General features: G+C 36.6%; 1 protein-coding gene across 1 annotated transcript; it reads left to right on the forward strand.

The window, feature by feature from the left end:
* Positions 1–2,006: 2,006 nt before the first annotated feature.
* On the forward strand, positions 2,007–7,276 carry LOC121035790 (olfactory receptor 5H2-like). Its single transcript, XM_040483642.1, has 2 exons — positions 2,007–2,046; positions 6,339–7,276. Exons 1-2 carry the CDS (start codon positions 2,007–2,009, stop codon positions 7,274–7,276), a joined length of 978 nt encoding a protein of 325 aa, XP_040339576.1.
* Positions 7,277–11,389: the final 4,113 nt, after the last annotated feature.

Below are 11,389 nucleotides of genomic sequence, written 5' to 3' on the forward strand. Positions count from 1 at the left end.
TCCATCTCACAATAGAATGAGCCTGTGAATGCCTAACTTAATGTCCTGGTGGATCAAAGAACATCCAGCTTGTAAGGGCGACTTTGGATGCATATTAAATTAGTGGCCCATAGTTAAGCATCCATTCTAAACTAAGAGCCTATAGCAGGCCAACGGCTGTTTCTTAAAAGAAGAGTAGTTATCCACCAAGGATGGCAGGGCTTTGTCCCAAAATTCTAAGGGCCACACATGAGGCTCACTACGGAAGACTACCAAAGGCTCCAAACAGCCTCCCTGCCTGATCTGCCACTTAAAGCACCATTGGATCTGCTGAATCACACGACACAGCGACAGAGCAGTTTCCACAGCAACCAACACTTACGACAAAGATTTTTCCTGTTCTGAGCCTGCTCAAAACTAGCATTTTATCTGGTCACTTGGTAAATGGGCCAGTGTAGCACACCAAAATGAGGATTATACTCTGTCTCAAACCCACAGGGGCTCACTAGGTGTTGTGACTCCCCTTTGGTTGTAGGAGGGGACTTATGCAACAACTCCTCCTTCACCTTGGAAGGGGTATGTCCACATGCCCTGTATCACTGGCTCCCTAGGAATTTCACTGAAGTAGGCCTCTTAATTTTTGTCAGTTTCTCACCCTCTGTCGTGCACCTGTCTTATCAAGAAGCATAGCATAGTTGCTACTTCTTGTTCACTGGGATTGAACATCATAATGTCATCTGTGCAATGAGCCAGTGTGACAGCTTATCAGACACAAACAATAGACACAAACAAGATAAAAAGATACCAAAAAAGGACACAAAAGATACTTTATATCATGTGTCATCAGGGAAATACATGTGAAAACCACAAAGGGATACCACAACCCACTTGTATAAATGACTAAAATTGAAAAAACAACTCTTACTGGAAGTAGCATTACAGATCTTCTGTACTCACAGATAGGCAGCAGAATGAATTAAGAGATAATTATACAGAATTGAAGGAGTCAGTAAATGTAAGTCAAGCTTGCTTTATGTTAAAGCTGTTTTATTTTTCTCTATTTTGGCCTTCACAGGCCAAATTATAAGGAAGTGAGATAACTGATTAATTGGTCTGCCAAAAAAGATGCTGTCTGCTTTTCCTTATCTTACCAATCAAGTCTCATGTGTAGGTTGAACATTTTTTTCCTCCTCTTCAAATGTCAAGTAAAAATGTCACAAATAAGCAAATTAAATTTTATTTTTCTGAATGAAAGTTCACTGACAACATTGCTAATGCACAAAAAGCAAACCTGAGTACGTTACCACCATGTTCAAGTTACTTCATGTCTTTTAAATTGGGGTAAAAACAAAGTCTCTGAACTAGCCTCTATGGGCGTGTGTGATCCCACCCACGCTGGCCTTCCTTGCCTCATTTGGTTACTCCTAGCTTCTCCATTTGTAATGTGCCACGTTGTGCTTCTCCCATGACCTAGGCGCTCTGATAATCTAGGCCTTCCAATGATGAAAGCCTTGTGGATGACATATGTCCCCAGGCAACAATAACCATGTTAGAAATGAAGACCCTTAGACCCCACTCAGACTTACTGGTACAGAATCTATATTTTAACAAGGTCTCCAGGAGATTCACAAGCATTAAAGCTTGAGAAGCACTGATCTATGGCACCTCTCACTGTGGTTCGTCATCTTTGTTCTCCCTTTGACCTCTCCTGAACTTTGCCTAAGATTTCTGATCATACTTCATCTTAAAATGTGGAGTTAGGTGTAGGTCTGGGTTGTGAGCTGTAGATTGTTTGAGGAGGAACTTTCCTTGGGGTTGGCTCTTGAAAGGAATGTAGAACTTTGGCCTCAATAAAATCATGTATGCTTAGCTTAGAGAAGACCATATTAATCAAAGTACTCAGAGCATCAAAATATATAGACAAACTGAAGTTTGTGTAAACATGTCAGAAGTGTCATTTGTGGGAGACAGTAGTGTCATAAAGTGCAATTTCAACTGTTAAAATTAGAAATGTATACCATGACCTGATGTTTACGATTTTAGTGTCTGTATTCTACAGAACGTGTTGCCCTATGGGATACCTGTACTTTTCACACAAATTCAAATCTACAATGCTCAAAAGAGCAGCTTACTTTTGTCCTGAGGGGAATCCTTGGGCACTATTAGGGGAATTTTAGTTCTTCACGCCTTCCTTTTTTTGGCAAAAGCACATAGTTTTATGACAATTGGCCAACTCATATTCAAAACAAACTGGTATAAGCAACATTTTCCTGAGCTTGTGAAGCCTCCAAAGTGAATCAGTGTAGAAAGAGTTGCTACCTATGTTATGGTCATTCCATCACTACTATATTTTTATCTACTTTAGAAAGCCTAACAATTTGAAGCAATTTCCTCAAATTCTTATAAGATATGGGTAAGAGAGAAATGATTTCTATAATATTCATTATTCTTTTCTATACAAAGTTGATATACTATTACATTTATAAAAATTTCACATTGGGTTTACAGGTGCCAAAAAGCCAGGTAAATAATGGAAAAAAATAGTGTGTAAGTTGTATGTTTTATTTTGATGGCCATAATCTAGATAAGCAAAATAACTGTGAGGCTCAATTACTCCCTTTAACAATGCTTTATTATCTCTTAACATAGCTATAATGACTTTATAAGATAAGTGTGGTGAACTAAAATGTGAAACAATTTAAACTGCATTTAAGTATCAGGTCTTAATGATTCCTACATAAGAAATGGTTCTGGTTATTCTGATTAAAAGCTCCATTTGTTTAAGTGATCACATTTTCTGATTAATACTTTTAAAGTCACTTGCATATCAACTCTATCCTTTCTCCCACTTCTGGCAATAATTTCATTGATTATTTTTTATATATGTAGCAGGAAATAGGCAGTAAGTGTCCCTTTGCAGCTCCAGCTTTTACGGCTTGATAAGTACCACACACAAGTTGAACTTCAGAATTTTCAATTATTTAATGATTTGAGATTACATGGAAATAAGCCCTTTCCAAATACATATGCATTCAACAATTGCAACCATTGGTTTTGGTTATCTATGTCACTTGTATTTCACTCTGGTTTTTGACTCAGTTTTATTGTGCTGAAAATAAATGGTGGAGAAAAAGTGCTCTCAAGTAAAGCCAGCAGGATTTCTAGAAAAAATAAGTTCTAATTCCTGCAATAAAAATTAGAAAGCACTTTTAATATGAATGGAACTTTTAGACAGTGTTAGTATATATATGAATAGCACAAAGTTTATAAAGTTAAACTTAAAATCTCTTGCATACACATACTCCATAGGAAAATAAATTTGGAAATTTTAAGAGAAAAAGAAAAGATTGACATGCCGACAACTTTACATGAAAACCAAGCTTAAGATAAACTCTGACCTTCTCCTTTTTTGTTGTCCATTGCTTATCTCTGATATGTCCTTCCTCCTCCTTCTTTGTGGTCTTTCCCACATGGACCCATCCATCTATTATTCTCTACTTAATGCTTTTCTTCCATCTCCTGATCGTTTCACCAGCCAAAATTACTCCTTCTCCTACTTTTACCTCCTTTCTCTTCTTAATGCCTTCCTCTCCATTTCTCTCTTTTGAAAACTTTTATTAAGACAATATCAGGGAAAAAATGTTCTATTTGTTCACCCACAGCATACATACAACAACTGTCCTCCACATTGTTGGGATGTTCAATTTAATTTCCCTGTTCACTGCTGTGCAATTTGTTTCCCATTCACTTTTCATTAGTCTCTGTCTTCCACTGCATCACATAATGGAAATTTTGTGCTAAAGCCACTAAAAATCTCTTAATTTCCATTCTCAGTTATATCTGTTCACACCTTGTCCTAATACAGCATGTATTTTAGCAATTGGTACCATAACTTTCTTTGTCCTTCCTAAATATCTTCCTCTCTTTATGCTCATGACACACATCTGTCCTGTTTCCCTTCTCTTCTTGATCATTCTGCTCAGTATCCTTTCCTGGTCTCTCCCTGGCTTTCATCTCTGTCAGTCAGAGCAATTAGTTTCAACAAAAAATGATGCTTATGAATGGATTTTCTCTAACATAGAAATGCTAGGGAGATAGAAGGAATCAGATGGAAAAAAATGGGCAGCAACAGAAGAAGCAAGGCAGTGTGTCAACAACAAAAATTGTGTCCCACCACTGGCTCCATGAGGGCTGTGTTCCCTTGCTATGTAGAAATGCCACTGGCAGGGTCATTGGTGTGAGTGCAGGATGCGTTTGCTGGAGTCTTCATACTGTGCCTTGGCTGCCTTAGCAACTCAAATTCTCTTTTCCTTGTCCCTTTTCTCCCTCATTCCAAATTCCAAATCCAGTGTTGGTGGTTTTCAGTTGTCACATCCACATCTCATGTCCCCTCACTCTAGTTGTTAGGGGGACAGGAAAGTCAGTTGTAGCTCCTTTGGCTCCTAGGGTGGATCGTAAACTTTCCCTGCCACTAAGATTATGCAGCAGAAAGAGGATCAGATTGCTATCTAAAAATTATATATATCCTCTATAACCACCTTAATGTACTTTGTCAGTTTAGTTCCTCACCCTTTTCTTCACTTTGTGTATTCTCCAACGGATAGATGCATACATAGGTATGCCTTCAGCTACCCCAATGACTTTCAAGTCATTATTTGTAGTAGATTCATAGAACAAAGTATTTATTACCTCGCTGTTTAGAGGACATTCTCTCTACACACTGGCAATGCATCCTAATTTCAATGAATTTTTTAAAATTTGAGTATAGTTAACACACAATGTTACATAGTTTCAGGTGTAAAACAGTAATTGGAAAAGTTTATACCTTGTGCTATGTTCACCACAAGCATAGCTACCATCTGTCACCATACATTGCTATTACAATCATTGACTATATTCCTTATGCTGTGACTTATTCCCTGACTTATTCATTCCATACCTGGAAGCCCACTCACACATTTTGCCCACTCCCCCACTCCTCTGGCAAACAAGTTCTTCTCTATATTTATAGGTCTTGTTCTTCTCTGTTTGTTATTTTAAACTCCAATATGAGTGAAATAATATGATATTTGTCTTTCTCAGTATGACTTATTTCACTTAGTGTAATAGTCTCTGGGTCCATTCCTGTTGTATCAAATGGCCTGATCTTATCCTATTTTTAGGACTGGTAATATTCCATTGTGTGTGTGTGTATAGATAGATAGATAGATACATACATACATACATACATACATACATAGGTCGATATAGATACAGATATGATATTAATATATACATATACATATATATCCATTGTGCATATCCATTGTGTGCGTGTGTGTGTGTGTGTGTGTGTGTGTGTGTGTGTGTGTGTATCACCCCACATCTTGCTTATTCATTTGTCTATAGATGGACACTTAGGTTGCTTCCATATCTTGGCCATTCTAAATAATGAATGATGCAATAAACATAGTGGTGCATGTACCTTTTCAAATTAGTGTTTTCATTTTCTTTGGGTACACTAAATCTATTTAGTCACCGAGTGACTCCTCTATTCTTCACTGACCACCCCTTCACTTCCAATATGTCACAGAAGTAGTGTTTCTACATTCTAAACTCTTTTCCATCTCTCTCTTCATCTTCCCCATCATTATCAATGTGATTTCACCCGTGAACTAGCCATATCATATGTATTTGAATCACTTGAGGAGCAAGTCTAAAATGCAGATTATTAGATTTCATTCTTGACTCACTAAATCTAATTCCAAAATAAAACTTCACAATTTATATTCTGCACAAAAAGTTGCTCAGGGAATTCCAATGTGTAAACTGGGTTGAGAACCAGTGGATAGCAGTAACATCTTCCTGACTAGTATTCCTGACCTCAATTTCTTCTCCCTACAGTCTATTTTCTACACTACCATATATTCACTAAAAAAAGAATCTTACAATGGCACTCCCTTCTCTTACATTTTCAGTGAATGCTTATTCAATGATGAATAATGTTCAAGGTCCTTCCTGGGCTATTCAATTCATTTTCTATCCCAGGCTCTTCAAGCTTCTTTCCCTTCACCCAATATCCACATCCCAGATATAGACTTTGCTTTTCATATGCAATCCTATCCCATAAATTTAGCACATATGCGCAATGCCTTTCATTTTCCCAATTCTGTTAACCATGCCACATTTAAAAAATGTGAGTAACTGCACTTACTTCCTAGTCCCCAAAACAGATTCCATCTATTACATAGGTAACACATAAAATTGAGAGGACATTATGATATGCATAATTGTATCTCAAATCTCCTCCCTATATTTTCACATATAAATTCTTACTGACATTTAAAAAACTTATTCCATTTCATTTCAGGCAACACCCACTGAGGACATGGGAAAGGAAAATGCAACATTGCTGACAGAGTTAATTCTCACAGGACTCACATATGAACCACAGTGGCAAATCCCCCTATTCCTGGTGTTCTTGGTTATCTATCTTCTCACCATTGTGGGGAACCTTGGTCTGATTGCTCTCATATGGAATGAACCTCAGCTTCACATCCCCATGTACTTTTTCCTTGGAAGTTTGGCATTTGTGGATGCTTGGATATCATCCACAGTGACCCCCAAGATGCTGGTCAACTTCTTTGCCAAGAGTAAGATGATCTCTCTCTCTGAATGCATGGTACAATTTTTTTCCTTTGCAATCAGTGCAACCACAGAATGTTTTCTGCTGGCAACAATGGCTTATGATCGCTATGTGGCCATATGCAAACCATTACTTTACCCAGTGATTATGTCCAATACATTATGCATCCGGCTGTTAGTTTTGTCATTTTCAGGTGGCCTTCTTCATGCCATAATTCACAATGCTTTGTTATTCAGATTAACCTTCTGCAATTCCATCACAGTACATCACTTTTACTGTGACATTATGCCATTGTTTAAGATTTCTTGTACTGACCCTTCTATTAATTTTCTGATGGTATTTATTTTCTCTGGGTCAATACAAGTATTCACCATTTTGACTGTTCTTGTCTCTTACACACTAGTTCTTTTTACAATATTAAAAAAGAAGTCTCTACAAGGCATAAGGAAAGCTTTCTCCACTTGTGGAGCCCATCTTTTATCCGTATCTTTATACTATGGCCCCCTTCTCTTCATGTACGTGCGCCCTGGATCTGCACAGGCAGATGATCAAGATATGATGGACTCTCTATTTTATACTGTCATAATTCCTGTGTTAAATCCAATCATCTATAGCCTGAGAAATAAGAAAGTCATAGATTCATTGAGTAAAATGTTAAAGAGAAATGCTTAGTACTCATACTAGTATCTGTCCTTCTTCCATTAAAATTACACAAAATTGTGCAGACTAGATGTTGCTATGTGTTGATTGGTGTTTAAAGTTTTTTGCAGTTATAATTGCCTTAGCATTCAAATGACTTAAGGTGAGAATACTAATAACCATCTAAATATGTGTGTATTTTATTCAAAATATAGAAAAAATTTTAATCAAGTATTCCTGTCATACTATAATAATTAAGAAAAAAATATTTTGTATGTTTGTATGTTTTCAATGTGGCTTCAGAAATGCAGTAAGCACTGTAATAGTGTAATTTTTCTGAAAATAATTTAAATATAATATCTTTGACAGTCATACAGCTGTGTAGCCCAAAGACTCATATCACATTTCACTCCATAGTGGAGTCAGTGTTGTGTTTGAGTGAACACAGGCAAAAAAGTATAATGAGTGATCCAATTTCAGTCTACCCTTCCTCTCTCACCACTAATTCCATATACAACCCTATTGAAACCACTGAGGCTCACACACTAAAACTACTCACATCTGCCTTTTGTCATAGTCTTATTACTTCTCATACATCCTGTTGATATCCTCTTATTTCCCAAACAATGCTGTCAGATTATTCTTCATAAGCAGAAGTCTGACTCAGTAATATCCCTCTTGAATAACTTTTCAAGGATGGTCGTATCTACCAGTTTATGTGCGTATATAGCATACATATATAGAACTCTATATATGCATATGTATATATTTTATGTTGACATGTATGTACAGATGACATGATATACAGTTGGTATATAAACATGTATACCTCTCTCTATATATTATTCTGCATTTGTGACCATGGCAGTATTTGAGGTACTTTCCAATAAAATCTTGATTTGATTCTGAAGTCTCTTTCCTCACAATTCTATTGAACTTCTAAGTTACTAAAAGCCTTCCGCATACTTCCTCCTAATATATGTTTTTATTCATATGGTCTCTCTACAGAGAATCCTTCCTCAAGTGTGCCCATGTTCACATACAATTGAAATTATGTCCTTTCTTCAAGGTCATTCTTAATATTACAGTTCTTTGGCTGGGGCGCCTGGGTGGCGCAGTAGGTTAAGCGTCCGACTTCAGCCAGGTCACGATCTCGCGGTTTGTGAGTTCGAGCCCCGCGTCGGGCTCTGGGCTGATGGCTCAGAGCCTGGAGCCTGTTTCCGATTCTGTGTCTCCCTCTCTCTCTGCCCCTCCTCCGTTCATGCTCTGTCTCTCTCTGTCCCAAAAATAAATAAACGTTGGAAAAAAAAATGTTTAAAAAAATATTACAGTTCTTTGGTGCATTTCCAGATTACATCCAAGGAGACAGAAATGCTCACTTGTTTGAAACAATGCATATTTTATTTATTCTTTTAGGCCGCCAATGTAATTACTTATTTTTTATAAGATCTTTTATTTTATTTATTTATTTTTATTTTTTTTACAGTTTTATTTTAATCAGCCAGTGTACATCATTAAAGTGCACTCCTTAATCTTCATCACCTATGTCTCCCATCCCCCAACACCCCCTCCTCTGGTAACCATCCGTTTGTTCTTTACAATTAAGAGTCTGTTTCTTGGTTTGTACCTCTCACTCTTTTTTTCCCCCTTTGCTTGTTTGTTTTGTTTCTTAAATTCCACATATGAGTGAAATCATATGGTATTTGTCTTCCTCTCATTGATTTGTTTCTCTTAGCAAAATACTCTCTAGCTCCATCCATCTCACTGAAAAGCAAGATTTCATTCTTATTTATGGCTGAATCATATTCCATTGTGTGTAATATATATATTATATATTATATATTACATATTATACATATATTATATGTACACTACAACTTCTTTATCCATTTATCAGTCAATAGACACTTGCGCTGCTTCCATATCTTGGTTATTGTAAATAATGTTGCTATAAACATAGGGATGCATGTGTCCCTTTGAATTAGTGTTTTTGTATTCTTTGGGTAAATACCCAGTAGTGCAATTGATGGATCATACGGCATTTCTATTTTAACTTTTTGAGAATCCTCCATACTGTTTTTCACAGTGGCTACACCAGTTTGCATTGCTCCCAACAGTGTAAGAGTTACTTTTTCTCCACATCCTCAGCAACACCTATTGTTTCCTGTGTTTTTTATGTTAGCCATTCTGACAGGAGTGAGGTGGCATCTCATTGCGGTTTTGATATGCATTTCCTTTATGATAAGTGGTGATGAGCATCTGTATGTCTGGAGAAATGGTTGTTCACGTCTTCTCATATTTTAATCAGATTATTTGTTTTGGGGGTGTTGAGTTGTGTAAGTTAATTATATATTTTGGATACTAATCCTTTATCAGATATATCATTTGCAAATAATCTTCTCCCATTCCACAGACTGCCTTTTAGTTTTGTTGACTGTTTTCTCTGCTATGCAGAAGATTTTCATTTTGATGTAGTCCCTATAGTTTATTCTTGCTTTTGTTTCCTTGCCTCTGGGGACATATCTAGAAAAAAGTTGGTATGGCCAACGTCTGCCTGTGTTTTCTTCTAGGAATTTTATGGTTTCAGGTCTCACATTTAGGTCTTTAATCCATTTTGAATTTATTTTTTTTGTATGGTATAAGAAAGTGATCCAGTTTCATTCTTTTGCATGTTGCTTTCCAGTTTCTCAACTTCATCTGTTGAAGAGACTGTCTTTTTCCCAGTGCATATTCTTGCCTCCTTTGTTGAAGATTAATTGACCATGTAATTGTGGTTTTTATTTATTTTTTGAGAGACAGAGAGAGAGAAAGAGAGAGCGAGAGAGAGAGAGAGAAATATTACACCTGCAAACAGGGGAGAGGCAGAGGGAAAGGGAGAGAGAGAATCTAAAGCAGCTTCCACAGCCAGCGCAGAGCCCGACGGTGCAGAGCTCAAGCTCATGATGGTGAGATCATGGCCTGAGCCAAAATCAAGAGTCAGATACTTAACCAACTGAGCTACCATGCACCCCTAATTGTGGTTTTATTTCTAGATTTTCTATTCTGTTCCATTGATTTTCTATTCTGTTCCATTTTTGTATCATACTGTTTTGATGACTACAGCTTTGTAATATAACCTGAAAGCCAGAACTGTGATGCCTCCAGCTTTGCTTTTCTTTTTCAAAATTTCTCTGGCTATCCAGGGTCTTTTGTGGTTCCATACAAATTTTAGAATTGTTTCTTCTAGTTCTGTGAGAAATGTTGTTGGTATTTTGATGGTGATTGCATTAAATGTGTAGATTACTTTGGGTAGCATAGACAATGGAATATCTTTCCATTTCTTTGTGTCTTCTTCAATGTCTTTCATCAGTGTTTTATAGTTTTCAGAGACCAGGTCTTTCATCTCTTTGCCTAAATTTATTCCTAGGTAGGTTATTCTGGGTGCAGTTGTAAATGGAATTATTTTCTCAATTTCTTTCTGCTGCTTCATTATTGGTATATAGAAATGAAACATATTTCTTTACACTGATTTTGTATCCTGCAACTTTACTAAATTTATCAGTTCTAGCAGGTTTTTGGTGGAGTCTTTTGGATTTCCTATATGTAGAATCATGTCATCTATAAATAGTGAATTTTTTACTTCTTACCAACTTGGATGCCTTTTATTTTGTTGTTATTGTTTGATTGCATGGCTAGGACTTTCAGTACTATGTTTAATAAAAATGGTGAGAGTGGACATCCTTTTCTTATTCCTGACCATAGAGGAAAAGCTCTCAGGTTTTACCACTGAGGATGATGTTAGCGGTGGGATTTTCATAAATGTCCTTTATTATGTTGAGGCATGTTCCCTCTACACTTACTTTGTTGAGGGTTTTTATCATGAATGGATATTGCAGTTTGTCAAATTCTTTTCTATGTCTATTGAATGAACATATAATTCTTAACCTTTTCCTTATTAGATGCAATGTATCACATTGATTGATTCAGGAATATTGAACAATCCTTTCAAACCAGGATTAAATGTCACTTGATTGTGGTGAATCACTTGTTAATGTATTGTTTTACTTGGTTTGCTAGTATTTTGTTGAGGATTTAAACATCTATGTTCATCAGTTAGAGATATTGGCCTGTAGTTCTCTCTCTCTCTCTCTCTCTCTCTCTCTCTCT

This window comes from Herpailurus yagouaroundi, unplaced genomic scaffold (genome assembly GCF_014898765.1).
Source record: "Herpailurus yagouaroundi ecotype Mexico unplaced genomic scaffold, PumYag 162, whole genome shotgun sequence".
In the NCBI taxonomy this organism is placed as follows: Eukaryota; Metazoa; Chordata; class Mammalia; order Carnivora; family Felidae; genus Herpailurus; species Herpailurus yagouaroundi.

Bases quoted from the DNA above. Each gene is read 5' to 3' on its own strand.
- LOC121035790 (XM_040483642.1), top strand. From the start codon at position 2,007: ATGTTTACGATTTTAGTGTCTGTATTCTACAGAACGTGTT. The intron at 2,047-6,338 runs GCCCTATGGGAT...AGGCAACACCCA, and splicing joins TGTATTCTACAGAACGTGTT to CTGAGGACATGGGAAAGGAA.